The 19,096-nt window shown below is 53.7% G+C and overlaps 1 protein-coding gene across 1 annotated transcript; it reads left to right on the plus strand.

Moving 5' to 3' along the window:
• The first annotated feature begins 3,987 nt into the window (after positions 1-3,987).
• Positions 3,988-18,599, plus strand: GATAD2B (GATA zinc finger domain containing 2B). The gene is made up of 10 exons (XM_009885556.1): positions 3,988-4,316; positions 9,788-9,917; positions 10,181-10,312; positions 10,670-10,801; positions 13,057-13,227; positions 15,217-15,532; positions 16,303-16,505; positions 17,410-17,520; positions 18,045-18,162; positions 18,466-18,599. Exons 1-10 carry the CDS (start codon positions 3,988-3,990, stop codon positions 18,597-18,599), a joined length of 1,776 nt encoding a protein of 591 aa, XP_009883858.1.
• The last annotated feature ends 497 nt before the right edge of the window (positions 18,600-19,096 follow it).

Consider the following 19,096-nt stretch of genomic DNA (forward strand, 5'->3'; position numbering starts at 1 on the left):
TGGTGAAGATGCGCCGTCGTGCCCGTTGCCTCCTGTCCTTCAGGTGTGACTCGAGCACACCCGTATTGTCTGGTGCATCTGCACGGCATCGCTCAACGTGATTCCATTTAACGTGCTCCTATTACCGTCTGATTAACAAGGCTGGTTTCTTCTGGCAAGTGGCTCGAATTCAGAGGGGGGGCTGGAAATCTGCTCTTGTTTAGTTTATCATTCCAGATTGCTGATAAAGAGGAGATGCTCCGCAGACCGTCCTCCTTCCCCAGTCAAAACGGAGAGGTTTAATCTCTGCTCTTCGCTTGGGTTAGTGTGACACAGAGCGGGGTCAGTACTGAGATTCCTGACTGTCTGACCTTCAGACTTGCTGAGCAGCCCGTGGTTAAGAGAATTCCTGCTCTTTTCTGCTAATTTTTGGATGAAGTCGAGTGCTCACGCCTGGCTAGCCCAGTTCTGTGGTCGAGGTACTCTGGAAATTCCCAGGGCTCCCAGGAAAGCTGTAGTTTCTCCCTTCCCCTTCCCCCTCCTCGCAGCTGAGTGTTAACGCTGAAGGGCCCCATTCAATAAAGAATCTGAAGCCTAATTTAATTTTTATTGAATCTGGCTGAAAGCGCGTGCTCCTTACCAAGCCTGGAAAGCCTCCTCTTGAAAGGATTAAATAGTTGTGGTACCTGTTTCTGATAACAGTGCTTTTGATTTGTTTCTAGTACCGAAGCCGCTTACCTTAAAGGGGAGGGCATTTTCGAAACCCTTCAGATACCATCTACTCGCGTCTCTGCGAGCAGGGGTTTCATTCCTTCCTTCAGTCCTTCCCTCCTGCAGCAAGTGGATGTGCTAAATGATGCTGCCGAAATCCCGCTGACTGGTGGCCGTCAAGTCCTGGGAGCTGGTGTGGTGTTTCCTTGGTGTTTGTCGGCCAAGTCCTTCATTTCCAACCCGGTGTGTTCCTCTTCTGCGTCACGAGATGGTGTTTCCTTAATTTTCCGAAAGCCAAACTGTTCGTGCTCTGGCTCTGGGCTAGCGGGGGATGGCAGAGCTGGAAAATCACAGGGATGTTGTGATGCTCGGGGACGTGGTACCGCTCTTGCGATGGCGCAAGATGGGTCCACGTAGGTGAGGGACACCCAAAAACCCACTTTGGTGATGGCACCGGTGCGTCTCTGGGCTTCCTGCAGGGAAGAGGAGGTAGGAGGAGACCTTCTGTCTTGCAGAGGGGCCAAGCAAAACCTTTGTTCTCCTTTCGTACCGCCGCTGTGTCTCCTTTGTGGTCTTGATGGTGGTGGTAGACCCTGACTGCTCCCGACTCCATCGCTTGACACATATCCTTCCGGTGCCTCCGTCACTGGCTTTGGTTCATGCTTCGACTCCGCTTGGAGCGTGGCGATAACGCTCCTCACCCCCTGCGTGCCTGCAGACGGGGCTTTATAGCTTCCTTCTGCTCAGGGCTGTGCAGGAGCAGCCCAACTCCAAACCAGCAGTTAGTAGCAGGTAATTTCTTCTCTTTTCCCATGTAGCAGTTCAAAGGGACAGCGGCTGCCGTGGGGCTTCAAAGGAAACACACAGCTCCGCTCACGTTTCATGGCGGTGCTTTGGCTTGCTTAAATAACTGCCTGCGAAGGGGGATGGCTCGATGTGAAACCTCATCAGAGCCCAACAACTCTCCCTTCGGGTACGCTGCTGTTTTTCTGTCCATGCCGGCTTTGCTGGATGTGGCACCTCGAGGTGCAGATGTCATCTTCCGTCTTTTTTTAAAACGGGCAAATTTTTACGATGTTCTGATGGTTTTCCTCGCGCAGGTGCATCTCACTGCCCGTCTGAAGGCCAGAAGAAGGCCAATTTGATGAAATCGCTTATCAGTCAAGGTGCCGCCGCCTCTCCTGTGCTTGGTGTGTGTTGTTTTGGGGGTGTTTTTAAGCGATATATTCAGTTTACGTATCACTGTGGAGCTCGTTTCATAGGGATGAAGCGGCTTTCCAGTCGGGAAGAACCTGTGGGATGACTTGACTGGGTACCACTATCTAGGGATGCTTTTTTTAACGTGTCCGCAAGCCAACACTGAAGTGACGACTGGTTAGAAAGTGCCTGCGCTCCCTCCCCGTGCGTCAGCCTTTGTCTGCCAGGTATCTGGACTTCTCCCTCCTTCTCCTCCTCCTCCTCCTCCTCCTCCTCGTTTTCTTTCATCTCCCAAGAGTACCAAGTGGAGGAAGCAGCCGTGGAGGCCCTTTCATGGCTGAGTTAATTGGAGCTCGGCGCTTTCCCAGCAGCCGGATCCAGACCGCAGCGCTGGGTGCGGTGAGGCTCCTCGCTATCCCATGGTGTCTTAAATAACCCACCGCCACTCACAGCTTCAATTTAACCTGGGGTCACTTCTTAGGGATGGGGGTGGAGAGCGGCATTTCATGTGTCTTCCTCGGCTTGCCCGTGCTTGCCTTTCTATATTTGGTTGCAGCAGACGTGTGTTTTCCTGCAGAGCGACTAGACCGTCAAGTAGAAAGAAGTCTAAGGTGTTCACCCTGACCGTGGCAGCCCCTTCGGGATCCGGCTGTGCCAGAGGCTTCGTCGGACTTCTTTTTCTATCGCATTGCAGATTTGCATTTGTTTTCTTGCCGCCTGCCGTGGCTGCACCCCTTTTTTTTCTTTTTTTTTGGAGAGTACGGTTTCTCTAGCACACTTCGTCCCCTTGATGCTGTAGTTGAACTTGGGTGACAGCTGTGCTTCGGAAGACGTGTAATTATAGGGGATTTAGAACTGAGCCAGAACAACAGTTTCCTGGCAGAAGTTTGGCTCGGCGAAGCTTTATCTCGTGAGTGACTTGGAGCCAAGTTTAGGAAGCTCCACCTGAAGCGAGTGTGGAGGAGCAAGAGGTGCCCGAGATTTGGCCGCTTTGGCCTCATCTTCCAGCTCGGAGCACGCAGACCTTCTTAAGGAGCCCCTGCGAGCTGCTGCCGTGCGGGGCGAAAAAACTTACCGGCGTCCTTGAGACGGCCACATTTTAATTCTGATATATTGCCTGGTTTTTTGTCATCATCCTCAGCCCCAGTCTACGTGTCGGTAGGTAAAGACCTCACCGAGCTGGTCTGTCCTTGTTTTCAGGTGGAGCTCCCCTGGCTTTTTTTTTTGTTGTTGTTGTTAGCTAGTTTCTTATCAGCCTGGGAGCAGAGAGATGGGGTTGGGATGGGCTCTGCGGCTCCTTCCCCTTGTTGGTTTGTGTTTTTTTTGCTGCATCTGTTTGCCACGGGGCATTTTTGCACCTGGAGGAGAGGCGGGGGGGCAGCTGGGGAAGATGGAGAGCAAGCGCGGGTGGAGATGCTCTTGTGTGTGCCTTTGTCCTTTTGAGTGAGAAGGTGCCTCGCATTCCTCGCCGACTTCGCCCGAGAAAGTAGAAAGAGCAGGAAAAAAACCATGTGGTAGGGAATTTTCTGTATTTTTGGAAGCTTGTGGCCAAACTTGGCATGCCGTGGCGGTCGTACGGATAACAGGGGGCTCAAACCGTGCCTCGGGTCCCCTCAAAAAACAAAAGTCCGCAGCACGAAGCCAGTGAATGAAGCCTTAACAAAAATGAAGGCTGGGCACGCGTGGTGTGAGAAGGAGCTAAGCTGCCCTCGTTGTGTCCCTGGACGACTCGAGCGTTTTCCGGCTCCCTGTTCTAGTAAATCTTGTCGAGTCGCAGCCGGGGGTGTTTTAATGCCGAAGGGAGGGATAGTGCCCCCGTTCTCAAGGGTTTTGGGGGTGCTGTCGCCCATGTGGTGCGTGCGGTTCCTTCTGCTTGGGAAACTCCCCGCTTGGCTGGTTTAGGATCGGGACTAAAAGCGTGCAGCAGTGCTGCCGGCAGGTCACCGCATGCCGGCGCGTGGGAGGTCGGTGCTCCCCGAGGGGGGAGGTTGGGCTCGGAGGTCCCCGCCGGCCCCGGGGGAGTTAAGCATGGTCTGCCGCAGTCGTTTTCTGTTTGCCGTGGTACTGATTATGTCCTTATGTCAACCTCTGTCCCGCAGGATGGACAGAATGACGGAAGATGCTCTGCGCCTGAACCTCTTGAAACGGAGCTTGGACCAAGCAGACGATCGGGATGATGTCCTGGCAAAGAGATTGAAAATGGAAGGACATGAGGCGATGGAGCGCCTGAAGATGCTGGCACTGCTGAAGAGGAAAGACCTCTCGGGCATTGAGGTGCCCCACGAGCTCCCGGTGAAACAGGATGGGGTGAAAGTCTACGAAGAAAAGCTGAATGGGAGCCTTAGGCCCCATGGGGATGGCAGGACTGCAGGGAGGCCAGGGAAGGAAAACATTAACGATGAACCGGTGGATATGAGCGCGAGGAGAAGGTAGGTGCCAAATGACTACAGCCTGTAGCTTGCCTGGTGTTAATCCCGTGCTCTGCCAGACGCGAGAACCCAAGTCAGAAACTAAATCGACATTTTGCGGTCCTGGGGGCCTTGGGGGAAGTCTTCCCGGTGTCTGCGAGGTCCTTTTGGCTGAACGCCGAGGAGCGGAGCCTGCTCTCCCAGTAGTAGCATTTATCTGGAAGGCATTCAGCACTGGTCTTTCATTGTTTTTGCTTCTGCTGCCCTTCTTATTCCACCCCAAAACCAGATGGATTTCGTTTTTTCCTCCATCCATACGTTTAGTATTATAAGCTAGAACCGTCGGGTGGCTGGCAGAGCAGAGCGGGTGCGCGCGAAGGAGGAGGGCTTCCCCTCCAGCCAGGACGTTTTATTAGCACCTACAAAAATGGCAGCAAAAGTCCTTTATTGAGCTGGAGGACAGATCTGATGCAAGTGGTGCGGACGGTCGCTCTCGGAGCTGACCCTGGCCAGGCTAGTGCCTCCGCGAGGAAGAATTAAATGGTTTTTTGCTGCTGAGCCTGAGAGTGCTCATGAGGAGCAGTTGCTGGAGCGATCGAGTGCTGTTGAGCTGTGTCTTGTTTTCCAGGAGCAGCTTTGGCATTCCTCACGCTCTCCGTATGTGCGGCGTGCGTGCACACACCTGATTTTTATCACCGGTGAACTCTGGCAGCTCAATTTCCGCAGCCAAACCCTGCGGCCAGGTTGTGCGTGGGAGAGTTGGAGGGAGAGGGTCGCACGTGAAAGCCCGTCCCATGTGCTGCGCAGCACCGGTGCATCCCGCCTCTGGTCTTATTTCAACTTGCTTGGGATGGAGAAGGAAACAAATGTTAACGATTTTGATTTTTGGCTTGATTTGGATACCGAGCCAGCGCAGGGTTGGCTAACAGGTTGGGGAGCAGAACGGAGGAGTCCTGTTTTAAGTAGGTGGAAAGTGCTGAGACCTTCCTGTGATGTTTTGGTTGATGAAAAAGGGGACATGAGCAGGCAACGTGTGCTGGCAGCCCAGCGAGCCCCCGGCATCCCGGGCTGCATCCCCAGCAGCGTGGCCAGCAGGGCGAGGGGGGATTGTGCCCCTCTGCTGCGCTCTGCTCTGCTCTGGGGAGACCCCCCTGCAGTGCTGCCTCCAGCTCGGGGGCCTCAGCACAGGAGAGACATGGACCTGGTGGAGCGGGGCCAGAGGAGGCCCCGGAGATGCTGGGAGGGCTGGAGCCCCTCTGCTGGGAGGACAGGCTGGGAGAGTTGGGGGGGTTCAGCCTGGAGAAGAGAAGGCGAAAAGGGGAGAGCTCAGAGCCCCTTCCAGTGCCTAAAGGGGCTCCAGGAGAGCTGGGGGGGGACTCTGGATCGGGGAGGGGAGCCGTGGGACGAGGGGGAACGCTTTGACACTGACAGAGGGGAGATTGAGATGGAATACGAGGAAGAAATTCTTGGCTGGTGATCCCCTGGGGCAGGTTGTCCCGAGAAGCTGTGGCTGCCCCATCCCTGGAGGTGTTCGAGGCCGCATTGGACCTGATCTAGTTGGAGATTTCCCTGCCCGGGGCAGTAGGTTTGGACTAGATGGCCTTTAAAGGTCCCTTCCAACCCAAAACTATTCTGAGTCTGTATTTCGTTGGTGCCTCAGATGAATGACTGCGCCTTCCTCAGCAACCAGGTGTCTGCAGTTGAAGCATGTTTGAAGGAGGCGGTGGTAATTCCCATGCAGAGCTGCAGCCTGCGACGACAGGAGCTGCATTCACGGGCCAGGAGATAGATGCTGGTGTCCCAGCTCGTTGAGTACATCTTGGTGTGTGCGCATACGGGAGGTTTGGCTGCTTGAGCAGGAAGGTCCAGGGCAGGGTGAGCCCCTTCGGGACGGGATGTGTGTTGCCAGCGTTCTCTGTTCTCGCTCTCCCTGTTCCTCGAGGAACCGGGATGGCGATTGAGGAAAACCGAGATTGTTTGGTCTTCGTGCATGTGTCGTATCGGGGCCTTTTTGTGTCGGTGGTGGCTTTTGGATAACGAGGGGGTGCTGCCTGTTCTTCTGGGGGGCTTCTGTCCCAACGGGGGCTGGCGCGCCGGTGATGGATGGGGAATTTGAAGGCGGGGGATCTCAACAATTCAACCCCCTTCTGGGTGCTGTCAGTGTAGTAAATATTACAAAGATCGATGCCTTTGTAGGCACTTCTCTTATCTGTCACACCCTGGCTTACGGAGCGTCAGAAGTGGTGAGCAGACCTGGAGTGCTGGAGGTGGGAAAAGGAGAAAACCACCTGGATTATTTTTCTTTAGTGACAATATATGTGGCTTAAATCTCGCCCAGTCACCTCTGCCGCTGGTTCAGCCTCCTGTAAAATCTGAAGAAGTTCATGCGGTGAGGCAGAGGTGTTATTATCATGTGCCACAGGGTTTTATCTATGCTGTGGGAGCTTTCGGATACAAGCAACACCCTTTGTAGGTGCCTGGGGTTTACTCGTGTCCTGCTCCGAGTGCATCTTTGGGGTGTTGCACCTCTGAAAACACAATTCTCCCCCAAAAAGCCCTGTGGGTGAGCCGACATGGGGAATACTCAGCCACTCAGCAAATGAGTTTAAGCTCTCGAGGTGTTAAATGCTGTAGGAGTAACCACTGCTCTGGGTAAGGTACCGTGCAGGTCATCTTCCACCCGAAGAGCCGGTGGGCGCTGCGGAGGGCTGCGCGCTCAGTGGAGTTGCGTCAATGTTGCGTGAGATGCAGGGAATCCGGTTAGGTACCAGCATCGGACATGAGCACTGTGAACGAAAAGAAATCAGCCCTAAAAAGAGAGGTAGAAAAATTTTGAAATCATTGAGTGCGAAAAAATGAGTGCGAAAAAATGTCTAGCAAGAGAAATAAGGCAAAAGGGTGTTTATCTTTCCGAACCAGCTGATAAGGGGTGGCTAAGCTGGAGTTTGCTTGGGAATACGCTCGGCATCTTCTCACCTCTGCCTGCCTCCTGCGCCGTCGGCGTAGCTCTTCTTCCAGTAGTTTTGTTGTAATTACGCTCTTGCCTCGACAAAAGTAAATAAAACAACCCTGACATATTCAGCAATTCTTTGCAGATGGCCCTGTTTTCCCCTGTCTGGTCTTGAGACTGGCTTTGCTTTTTCCCCTCGATGGAATGTAAATAAAACAGCCTGGACGTATCTGGATGCTTGTGCAAAATAATCACCAGCAGCCATAACGACAGCCCGCGTTTAGGAAAATCCTGAACCAAATTCCGATGCTGTATTACTCCGGCCGTGCCCGGAGCTGTGGCTGAAGATGCAAAAGGAGCGAGAAAACCTGTTGCGCTCAATGCTTGATTGCCTTCAGTCCCTCCGGTCTGTGAGTTTGGGATGCCGTTACTCAAAGCGAGCGCATCCGGGGACTCGCAGCGAAATAAGGGCCGTGGTTTTGGTGCCTGCGGGGTCCGCGCGAGCAGCCCTGATGCTGATGGGGGAAGAGACCCTCTGCCAAAACCTGTTTTATTTTTAACACGCAGTCCTATGCATAGCGGAGAGCCTCCTGTCCGAACACTTGGTCCTCACGGTATTTGTTGACTTTTGAAACTCCGTTTGGGGAACGGTGGCTGCGAGTTGACCCGGGATACCCGCTTCCTTGCGAGGATGTGTTGATTCCCGCGTGGTTTTGTGTATAGACATGCCCTACCTGATAGTTTGGAGATAGACACCTTGGGCAGCTCGCAGCAGAAGCCGGATAAAATGCCGTGGGAGGGCTATGGGCTGCTCATGAGCTGGCGAAGACTCATCCAAAAGCTCTTGGGCGGCTAAATGTAAAACTCCTCGGATGCAGGTGGGTTGGCCTGGACGGGTTCGGGCTGACTTTATCTCAATAGGATGCTCTGGACCTTCTCTGCCGACGGCGCTGCTGGGACAGACCACAAACTCAGCCCCAGCTGGAAACCCTCCTGCCACCGGCGACCTGAGAAACCTCCTCCTCCGCTCCGGAGAGGGAGCAGCAGCTGGAAAACCCCGGGGGTGGGTCCCGCACGCAGCATCCGTGGGATACTGAGAGGCGATCTGCAAGAACAAGATACCCGTTGATCAGCAGATACCGCGTTCGTTTGATGCCTAAAGTGTGTGATGGCCCACAAAGAGGTTATTGAGGGCTGTGAAATAATGCACCCGCAAATACGGCGCAGAGCTGTGTCCCGGCACCTTTGGGCAGAGCCAAGAGCTTCCATGGCTTTGATTTCTTTATTTTTATTTGATGGTTTGGAGCCACGCTGCTGGGGGCGTTTCTCCAGCTGAAGAGTGACCTCCAGACTCTGTGAGCGATGGGGTTTGCAGCGGAGGTGCGACGGCTGCTTCGCAGCACTGGCGCTTTGAAATGCCCACAGAAGCAGCTGTAATATTTGGGAGACAAAGCTACCGAAGGCAAAACCCGTCGCGAGCCAGTGCCCTGCTCCGAGCATCCTCTCCGGACCCGCCGCCCTCGGAGCGGCCGAGCCTGGGAGCTGGGACTGGGCTCCGTGCTTCCTCCTGCCTGCTCAAAGCTAAAAGTTTTGGATAAAATAATCTGTGTATCTCCTCCTCCCCCCGCCGCAGCCTCACACCAAAGACCTTCCAGGGAGTCCGAGAGCGATAAGTCTGTCTGCCTTGGTGGCAGCGTGCCCGGCACCGTTATAACCGCGCTGCTCGTGCTGCTTCGCTCTGGACTATTTAGCGTTTTTCCGAGGCTCTCCAAGCACCGTTACATCAAACCGGTGATGGCAAAGGGCTTTTATTAGTGTCTCCTTACTCTGATGCCCCCACGAACGGTGCGGTGCTTGGATACCGCTGGATTATAGCATTGATTTTTATTTTTTATTTTTAATTTTTTTTTTTTTTCCCCCCCCAGTGACGGGCTGTTGTTGCTGCTGCTCCTTTTGTTTGCTGATTTCTAGGTCACGGTTCAATTGGATCTTTTGATTCTACGCCGGGTATTTATTCAGATTTTCCTTTACGGAGTGACCTTTTAAAATAGATTTGTGTTGAGATAGGCTTGGAGTATTTACATTTGTGTTAACTGGGGGACTTAGCCCGTTCTCATCTCCAGCGTCGTGCTGATCGACCCCTGTTCCCTCTCCTCTCAGCACCTGGCTACGGTTGTGTCTCCCTGTTTAATTACTATATGGCTCGTTATTTACACCCGACTGCTCCTCTCGCAGATAGGGTTTGCATCACGTGTTTGCTTACCTTGCGCTTAAAACAACCCACCTTTCACCCTGGCGAAGAAAACCTTTTGGGAGCGAGTTTTTTTTCCCTCCTGCGAGCGGGGGATGTTTCTATCCTGAAGCCGGCGGTCCGCTCCCTCCCGTTCCTCGGCTCTGCAGCCGTGGAGAGCGGTGCCGAGCTCCGGTCGCATCCGTGGTGGACGGGGTGGGGTGTGTTGTCCCGCTCCCAGATTTGCTGCCCACGTCTCCGTGTTGTGGCTCAGTCTTTTGTTATTTTTTTCTCCTCCCTTCTGTTACGCAGCGACCAGGACAGGGGACGATTAACCCCTTCGCCAGATATAATTGTCCTCTCCGATAATGAGGCATCCAGTCCCCGTTCCAGCTCTCGTATGGAGGAAAGACTTAAGGCAGCAAATCTTGAAATGTTTAAGGTAAGGAGTTTCTCGGCTGCTCCAGCGGAGAGCCGATACGCTGCAAAGGTTGGGGGGGGTCTGCTCCTTTTGTGAAGGATTTGGGAGTTAAGAGGGTTTCTGAGCGCTGCGGTAACTTCTGGGCGTAACGATCTCACCCCTTTGGTTGTCCGTGCTACAAGTTCTTGCTTGTATTAAAGCTTCCTCACACTCTCTTGCCACCAAAGTGCAGGCAGCAGGTTTCAGCTTTTTGAGTTTTGACTGATTTTTATGCCTTTTTGTAGGGTAAAAGCATAGAGGAGCGACAGCAGCTGATCAAGCAGCTTCGGGATGAGCTACGGCTGGAGGAGGCCAGGCTTGTGTTGCTGAAGAAACTGAGGCAAAGTCAGCTGCAAAAGGAGAACGTGGTACAGAAGGTGAAGCTCCGAGCAGCATCGTTTGGGGCTGGGATGGATAAGGGGAAGGTGCTTGGCCTCGCAGAAGTCTGTTAACGGGCAAACACAAAGACTTGCTCTGCTCTTGGACTTTCCTTTGCTCCACATTTGTCCTCCTGTGTGGTATTTCTTACCCAAGTGTGTCTGTAGCAAACCCACGGCCCGTCCTACCGAGCGTGCTGCCTTCGGGGCCAGCTGAGAAGATAAATCTGTGCAGCTCTGAAGGATTATTAGTATTTGGTGTAGCATCGAGGAGGTTTGCTCCGCGGCGGGTCTGTTGGTGGATTTCCTTTCACAGCGCCGTACACTGATGCCGGTTCTCATTTTCTCTCAATCTAGACTCCAGTTGTCCAGAATGCAGCGTCTATTGTCCAGCCATCTCCTGCTCACGTGGGACAGCAGGGACTGTCCAAGCTTCCCTCCAGGCCTGGAGCTCAGGGGGTTGAGCCTCAGAACTTAAGGACATTACAGGTGAGATATCCTGACGCCCGTTTTCTGTGCAAAAGAGTATAATTTGGCTTGGTGCAAAAGCAACGCCGCGCGTTTGTCTCTGCCCGACTTGAGATGCTTTTTCCAAGAGACAGATAACACTCTGGCAGTTCTCAGCGCCGTGAGTAGAACAGTCTGGTGTCCCACAGGTGGTCTGGGAAGGTCTCTCTGCAGTCTGGGAAGGTCTCTCTGCAGTCTGGGAAGGTGTTTCTGCAGACAAGGTTGTCTCTGAAGGTGGTCAGCAGAGACTGAGCCGTCTCCAGAACTCTTCGTGCCTGTCCCAGCTCTTGTCCCCTTGCACGATGTGCAGGGTCTGGGTGCTCTGCTGCTTCAGAAGCGGCCGATTTTTCAGCAGGGAGGGCTGGAGGTTGGTCCAGCCGATGATTCCGGGTCGTGTGAGGCGGAAGGAGCTGAATTTAGATGTGGTGGCCCTGAAGAAAGTTGCCTGCTGCTTGGTAATGCAAGTTCTGGGGCTGCAGGGAGAAAACCACTCGTTTGCGCCTACCTGGAAGGAATGGGGAGTCAGCAGAGCTGCTTTTTGAAACGGTGCGGAAGGGTCAGAGGACGAGGGTGAAGAAAAAATGCAAACAAACCAGGGAATTGAAATGTTGACCTTCTTTGGGAAAGCTCTATAGGCAGAGCGGGGTGTCGCCTGACTCGGCTACCTTTCCGCCTGTGCGCTGGAAGAATGCTAATTCTAGATGACACCATTGTTTAATGTTGCAGGGGTAAACAAGAAGCCAAGGGGATGAGCTCACTGGAAGGAGGGCGCTCGGCCTGCGTGTGTGGAACGGGGGTGATGACGCTGACGGGCGATGGGGGTTTCTTTCCTGGGGCTCGGTCCAGCTCTGCAGCAGGGTTCGGGGTCCCCTGCCACCGTGGGGCACGTTCTTCCCCCTCCCCAAGTGTTCCTCTTCCCTGAGCTCTGCAGCCTCGGGGAATGGATCTCTCCTTTCGGCAGGAGGCTGCCGGTTACATTTCTTTGATAATATATTAGAACATCCTAGCGATGCGGTTGTGAACCCGGGTGCCGGGAAGATGGTGTATGGGACGAGGACGGAGGTGATCCTCCAGCGTGTCTCTCTGCCTGTAGTTTTCCCTCCTGCTTTTGCCAAAAGACTTTCATTTCAATCTTGCTGATCATTTACTCCCTCCGTTAACCATCTTCTTTGTTTGTGGCATTTGTTTTCTTTGCTATGGCAACGATTTGGGGTCAAGTCTATTGTGACTTCGCAGTGGGATCGGGCTGGTAAAGGAAATGGGCTTCGGGAGAAGAGGAAACGCATTGTTTGCACGGTCTTTGTGAAGCTTTTCTTATGTGTGACAGCGAAGAACCTCATCTAGAACAAAAAAAAAAAGAGAGGAGGAGGACGGGGGAGAAAAGGGTTGTCGGACAGGAGGTGTTTAATGTTCTAAGATCGTCTCTGATTAAAAAAAAATTGAGCCCTTCTACCTGTCTTCCCCCCTTGGAACCGTTGCGGCGGTGCTGCGGAGACACGAAGACCTTGCTGTGATTAGGAGAAGCCCGGGCAGGTCGAGCCCCGGCTCAGGTCTTTCCAATCGCGGTCTCGTGTTTCTGACTTCTCGGGGTTGAGGTTTGTAACACGCCTCTGCATTCCTGCGCCACAGGCGAACACCCGTCTCCCTGTTAGTCAGGACTCTCGTAACCGTTTCACTTTGAACCGGTGTGAATTCTGGTTTTAATTGCTCCATGCAGCTGGCAAACAGCCTCCTTTTTTTTTCTTTTTTTTTTTTTTTCTTTAATCCACTCTTTTCCCCTTGTATTTTTCCATATTGATCAAATGGACGCGGTTGTTTTTAATGCAAAAGTAGGCCACAAATGTGTGCCTTGAAAATTACCTTTCCAAAACATCCCAGCCTAGATCCTGGAGTTCCGTCTTCTTCCCGCTGAGCTGGCTGGCTCCTGACAAGCGGTCGCTCCGTGAGTTCACTACCCCTTTTCTTGACTCTGGTACGATTCCAGCCTCTCTGCAGAAAATAGGAGTATGTTAACTTGAGACATCCTCCCTCCAGGCAAAATGGCTGTGATTATTTAAAAGAAAGGACAGTTAGAGGAAAAGTTAAGTTCTTTGAGCAGTGTCTTGTGTTAGAAGTTAACCGGAATTACAGATAAGCGGAAATGCTCTGCTGTTGCAGAGCCTGAGCGGGGGACCACAAATTCTGGTTTGCCTTAAGTCCTTTTCTTTTAATTTATTTCTTCTTTCCTTTCTCCACAGGGTCACAGTGTCATTAGGTCTGCCACAAATACGACTCTGCCCCATATGCTTATGTCGCAGCGCGTGATTGCTCCGAACCCTGCCCAGTTACAAGGGCAGCGGGTTCCTCCTAAACCTGGTCTCATCCGCACTACAACTCCAAGCATGAATCCAGCCATCAACTACCAACCGGTAGGTTACTGGTCTGTGGCCGAGTTTTGGGCATACACGTGGTGGGGTTAGCGAGAAGGGAAAACAAGAAGGTGCCTTAACAAGTCTGATTAACGCCACGGAGGTGCTGGGAGCTCAGTGTGACGTCGGAGCGAAGTTTGCAGGTGGAAATGTATCCCAAGCGCAGACGAAGATGGACGTTCTTGATCTGCGTGGAAGAAGGGAAATGATAAATAAACGATTTTAAAGGTTCCTATTCAGAGCTGCCAGCTGCCAAAGCGCTGGTTCATCCGGGCAGTGCTGGATGATGGCGACGCGAAGACACCCCAGTGGAGTGGGGGGACTGGTTTGTGAGCAGGACTGGTTCTTCTTCCCGCAGTCAGTAGCAAGCAAGCGCTCGCGTGTGCTTCTCTTCTGCTTCTCTCTGCTGGAAGAGCGCAGCGAGCTCCCTGCAGTCGACGACGCTTAATAAACCCATTCGTTTTACTTCTGGAAGAGCGTAAAGATTTCCATGAAGACTGGAAATGGAGATGGGGGGGGAAATAACGCTTTCCAGGTGTAGCACTGGTGCTGTATAAAGCAATGAAACCTTTCTCCTGGCTCCTGGGCTGCGTCTCCCGCGCTGTGGTGCAGTCTCTGTCCCTCGTCCCAGACTGCGACGCTTGGCTGAGGTGCTCGGGGTGTGCGCAGGCCCAGGTTAACGACCCCTGGTAATTCATTTTAGGGTTTGTCGCCAGTTCTTAAGCCATTTAGGCTGTCCTGACGATAGTATGGTACAAATTTGTAAATGATAAACGTGATTACACAACAATCTGAAAGTCACGCGCCTGAACAACCGTCAAACAAACCTAATTTGATAAAAAAACCTGACCCCAACTACTCTTACAGAAGAGTTGTAAGTTCATTGCTGCTAATTCATCATCTATTTAAACCTGCATGAGTTATCCTTGATCAGCTCTGCCGTTAATTTTCCTGGACCTTCATTGGACTAACTGGTTTGGGATGAACTCAGTTCTCTGCCTTTTTTTTCCCCCAATCAGTGAAGTGTGAGCAAGCTTAAAAAAGGAAAACGGGGGCAAACTGATTGATCTTTGGTGTGTTATTCTCAGTCGACCCAACAGTGTCCCCCAAGTTTTGGTAGCTGACCCCGTTTGAATCGCTGAGAAGGGTTTGTTACGGTTTGGGATTTTCCCCTTTGCACTCCTGGAAGTGTTCCTACCCTGGGTGAGAGGCTGGCAGCAGCTCTGCCTGCGCTTAAATAGGTTGTACACCGACAGCTTCTTATCACAAAAGGCTGCGGAAGCCGCGTCCTCAGGTCAGCAGAAGTCTTTGTGCGTTGCTACCCGTCACGTGCCAGGAGGGACTGCGCATCCAAATGAAGGGAGGATGCAGAAGAAAGCTGCTGGAAATGGAAGAGGAGGGAATTGGCACATTCGGAGCACCTGTGTGGGAGGGGACGGACACCATCTGGCAGCGGGAACGCTGCCTGGGCGCCCGCCAGATCAGCGAAGCAAGAGGTGGAGGAGCAGAACTCGACAGTGAGCGATGGTGCTGGCGGCGCGTGAATCACGGCGCTCGGCGCTGCCTACGCTCAGCGAGGCCGTGCCGGGTCCCGAGGCCGGACCCTGCGCACGCGTTCCCTCCCCTGCAGAAGTCCCCGGGCTGCTCTGGATGCTGAGACTCCTCCTGCGGATTGCCGTGCACCGGAGGCTCCTTCGCATCAGCGCTGCCGATGGCTTTATCGCAGGGGCTCAGACACCTCCTGCTGATTCCGGTGCAGCAGAGTCTCCTCAGCACCGGCGCTGCTTTATCCTTGGGACCGACACGAGCTCCGTGCTCCTGAGTCTCAGCACAGCTCCCGTCTCCCCAGGTCCTTTTGGGAACGTTTGCAGACAGAGGGAGGGTTGTGAGAAGGCGATCTGCCTCATCCAGGGCCCGTTTAGGGGCTGAGCTGTAGTCGGGGACTGTATTAATTTTCTGTATTAATCCCCATCTCCTCTTCCTCTCCAGCAATCAAGTTCTTCTGTTCCTTGCCAGCGTACGTCATCTTCAGCCATCTATATGAACCTTGCCTCTCACATCCAGCCTGGCACTGTGAATAGGGTGTCGTCTCCGCTCCCCAGCCCCAGTGCTCTGAACGACGCCGCCAACTCCCAGGCAGCCGCCAAGCTTGCCCTCCGCAAGCAGCTGGAAAAGACGCTGCTGGAGATCCCACCCCCCAAACCGCCCGCTCCCCTGCTGCATTTCTTGCCCAGCGCGGCCAACAGCGAGTTCATCTACATGGTGGGGCTGGAGGAGGTGGTGCAGAGCGTTATCGACAGTCAAGGTGAGCCTGGGGGGGCTGCAGCTTTCCTCGACTGCCGCCATACAGTGCACCCGCCTGCCATTTCCTACTTTTTTTTTTTTTTTTAAGCAAAAAAGCCAAAATCTGTGGTTTGCAAGGCTACGAGAGAATGGTTTCTGGTCTTCCCCAGCCCTGGACTCCGCTCCTTCTTGCTGCGGCTGCCTGCAGCGGAGGGGAGGGCAGAGCCTGGGCATTAGGGGAGCTGCGTGCCGACCCCGTGGGCACGGAGCCAGGCCCTTCCCTGAATAAATGTTTGGGAGCTGAGGTGTAAAATCCTCGGAGCTGTGACCGCCCAGGGTCCCATCCCTGCGGGATTGTGGAGTTTTTAGCTCCCACCTCGCCGATCCCTCTGGGTTGTTACCTCCCAGTTGGACGGCATCGAGCCTGTGCTCTTCCAGTGTGTGCTCGGCACAGTGGAGCTGCGGTGCGTCGCTGGCTCGCCTGACTCAACCGAGACCCTCAGATTTTTATAGCCTTGTAGAGCTGGTCCCAGCACCGCCAGGTTGGTCTGTCCCTGGGGCAGGATTTCTCCTGTGTCTCTCCCGGGACGCTCAACTCTTGCCTGGAGTAGGGTTGGGCTTTGATGCGATGCTGTCCTGAAACTCCCATTTATTTGCTGGGATCTTCCCTTCCGCTCTGACGGTGTGCGCAGGACCCCGTTGCTCTCATGCCCGGGATGGAGGAGGCGATGCGAGAGCACGGGACGGGCTGTCTTGTTTTCTCACCTAACTCCTCTTTTTGGTGACTCCCAGGGAAAAGCTGCGCGTCCCTACTGCGTGTGGAGCCCTTCGTCTGTGCCCAGTGCCGCACCGACTTCACCCCTCACTGGAAGCAGGAGAAAAACGGGAAGATCTTGTGCGAGCAATGCATGACTTCCAATCAGAAGAAGGCGCTGAAGGCAGAACACACCAACCGACTGAAGAACGCCTTTGTGAAAGCTTTGCAGCAGGAGCAGGCAAGTACATGGGCCTTCCGCGAGCTGCGCCGGTGGGGCGTGTTTGCTCCAGGACCCCCTGATCCCTTTGCACGTCTCCGGCCGCCCGGCTTTTCGGTAGGTCAGTCGGGATTCCCCACGTGTGAGCTTGAGGAATTTGGCTTTTCCGTGGGGATGCTCACCTCATGGGGGTGCCCAGCTCAGAGTGTGGAGCTTCTAACGGCGAAAAGCTGGTGCTGAGCGTGCAGAGTACTCCGGAGCGGCTGCTCCTCTCCCTTTGTGCGTTGTTTTCCACCTGGATTTGTAGCTGGAGCACAGCCGCCTTCCTTCCACCGTTTTGCCACTGACTTTCCTGCAACACGGTGCGGGAAGTTGTTAAACTGCTTGCTACCTTCTCGGTTTTGTGTGGAAGAGGGGGGGAGTTTGCTAAATTCTTGTGATAAATCAGTATTGGAGAACATGTTTAGAGGCCCTGGGGTAAAATAAACAGGAATCATCCTTAGAGGACTGTAACCTCCCTCCCAAAAAAAACTAAATATGAAGTGGAATCTGGCTGCTGACAAATGGGACATGCCTTTTTCGAAGCAAAAAGAGCCTTTGGGCTGTCGGTAACAAGTGGGTGCAGAGATAGAACAGCTGTTTGTGTTGGCTGCGGCAAGACTGCGGTTCCAGTAACACCTCGGGAAAGCAGCTGGGTTTTCGGTGGTTTTCAAATCAAGCAGCGACTGGGGAGCGTGGGGAGAGGGGATCTGCTTCCCCTCTCTCCGGGAAAGCCGCCTGCCGTGGTCAGTGTCGGCGTGAGCCCCGGCGTGCCCTGTTTGTGGCACCGGAGGGGTCAGCTGGGACCTGTCGCGTCTCATTGGGGAGGTGAGGTCTAATCGGACGGCGTTGCGCCTCTGAGGATGCTTCTGGTTCTTCCCCGCAGGAGATTGAGCAGAGGCTACAGCAGCAGGCAGCTTTGTCCCCCACCGCAGCTCCTGCCGTCTCCAGTGTCAGCAAACAGGAGAACATCATGCGGCACCACACGCTCCGGCAGGTGAGCGGCATTTTTTCTTTCCTAACTCCGGCATGGGGCTCCCGGTCGAGCGGGAACGTGCGTCCCCGCGCTTGTAGCCCAGAGGTTTGGAGCGGGGTTGGCCACGCTCCCCGAGGAGGAGGAGGGAGGTGTGAGCATCCCGCTGCCCTTCTCTCTTACCGCAGCTTTGGGCTCTGGCTGCCCTTTTTCCCAGGGACCGTAGGGTTGTTTTTACCCCCCAGTCTCCCGCACCCCGTTTCCTTGTGCCAGCGGAGACCGTAAGCTGCTGCTGGTCTCCTTTCCCACCCTTTCCCCTCGGATCCCTCCCATCGATCCCGTGCCATCCGGAAACCTGCAGCACAGCCCGGACTCGCTGCCCGATTACATCCCTCTATGAGAGTGATGTACGCACTGTGTTTTCCACGTACCGGCCAAAAACCACGACTGATTCTTCCCCCACCAGCTGCAGCTCCAGCAGCGACTGATTCCACCCTGCCCGGGCGATCCCGGTGCCTTCCTACCATCTTTCTTCTCCTCTTCTTCAGGCTCCGCAGCCCCAGAGCACTTTGCAGCGTGGCATCCCCACCTCTGCCCGCTCCATGCTTTCCAACTTTGCGCAGGCACCCCAGCTCTCCGTGGCGGGCGGTCTCCTCGGCATGCCAGGTACTGTCCCACGGCCGCGCCGGAGCACGGGGAGGGACGGGGTTTGGGGCAAGACGGAAAGCGGGACGGGTCAGTCTGTGCCTGGTTTTTTGGGTGAGAGGGAGGGTGTACGGCCACCGGCGCAGGCTGATGGCCGGTGTGGTGCTTCCCTCCCTCCGTCCGCAGACCCCCGTGGATTTCGGAGGGTGGGTTTGGGTTAAATTACCGCTTCTTAGGAGGGTCCAGGCTCGCTGGGTGACAAAACCTCCCAAGGCAGAAGTGTGTTGGAGGGGGTCCCCACCTGCTTTTCTCTCCCCTCCCCAGGTGTTAACATCGCTTACCTGAATGCCGGGATCGGAGGCCACAAAGCGTCGAGTTTGGCGGACCGGCAGCGGGAATACCTTTTGGATATGATCCCACCCCGCTCTATATCGCAGTCCATCAGCGGACAGAAATAACGCCTATTGACCGTCCCCCTCCCCCCCTAAAAAAACCTTCCCCATCCCTTCCTCTTTCCTCCCCACTTCCGTCGCATGCAGTGCCTGTACTGGTGCCTACCGTACACGGGGAAAAAAAAAAAAAAAAAAAAAAAAAAAAGACAAAAAAAAAAGACAAAAGAAACAAAAAAGAACGAAGTGAAAAAAAATAATCAAACAAACAAAAAAAAAATCGCATTTCAAACCTTCAGCGACCTGTCCTTTTTCCAAACCTTAACTTCTTCGGTTTTCTAGAGCAGTGAGAGGTCACTTCCTTTGCCCGAGGTCAGAACAATGTCTGCTTGAAATCAGCACTCGACATGCGTTAAAGCTTGTTTTTATGCTTTTTTTTTTTTTTTTGTAATGACAAAGCATAGAAATTTTTTAATTGTGTTGTGGGGTTTTTTGGCTTTTTTCTTTTTTTTTGGCTTTTTCTTCTTCTTTTTTTTTTTTTTTTTTTTTTTTTCCCTCTTTCCTAA

This window comes from Charadrius vociferus, unplaced genomic scaffold (assembly GCF_000708025.1).
Source record: "Charadrius vociferus isolate BGI_N301 unplaced genomic scaffold, ASM70802v2 scaffold1250, whole genome shotgun sequence".
Lineage (NCBI taxonomy): Eukaryota > Metazoa > Chordata > Aves > Charadriiformes > Charadriidae > Charadrius > Charadrius vociferus.

Coding starts and splice junctions, on each gene's coding strand:
- GATAD2B (XM_009885556.1), top strand. CDS start 3,988: ATGGACAGAATGACGGAAGATGCTCTGCGCCTGAACCTCTTGAAACGG. Junction 17,521..18,044: donor GGCACCACACGCTCCGGCAG/GTGAGCGGCATT, acceptor CCTCTTCTTCAG/GCTCCGCAGCCCCAGAGCAC. Junction 18,163..18,465: donor CGGTCTCCTCGGCATGCCAG/GTACTGTCCCAC, acceptor TCCCCTCCCCAG/GTGTTAACATCGCTTACCTG.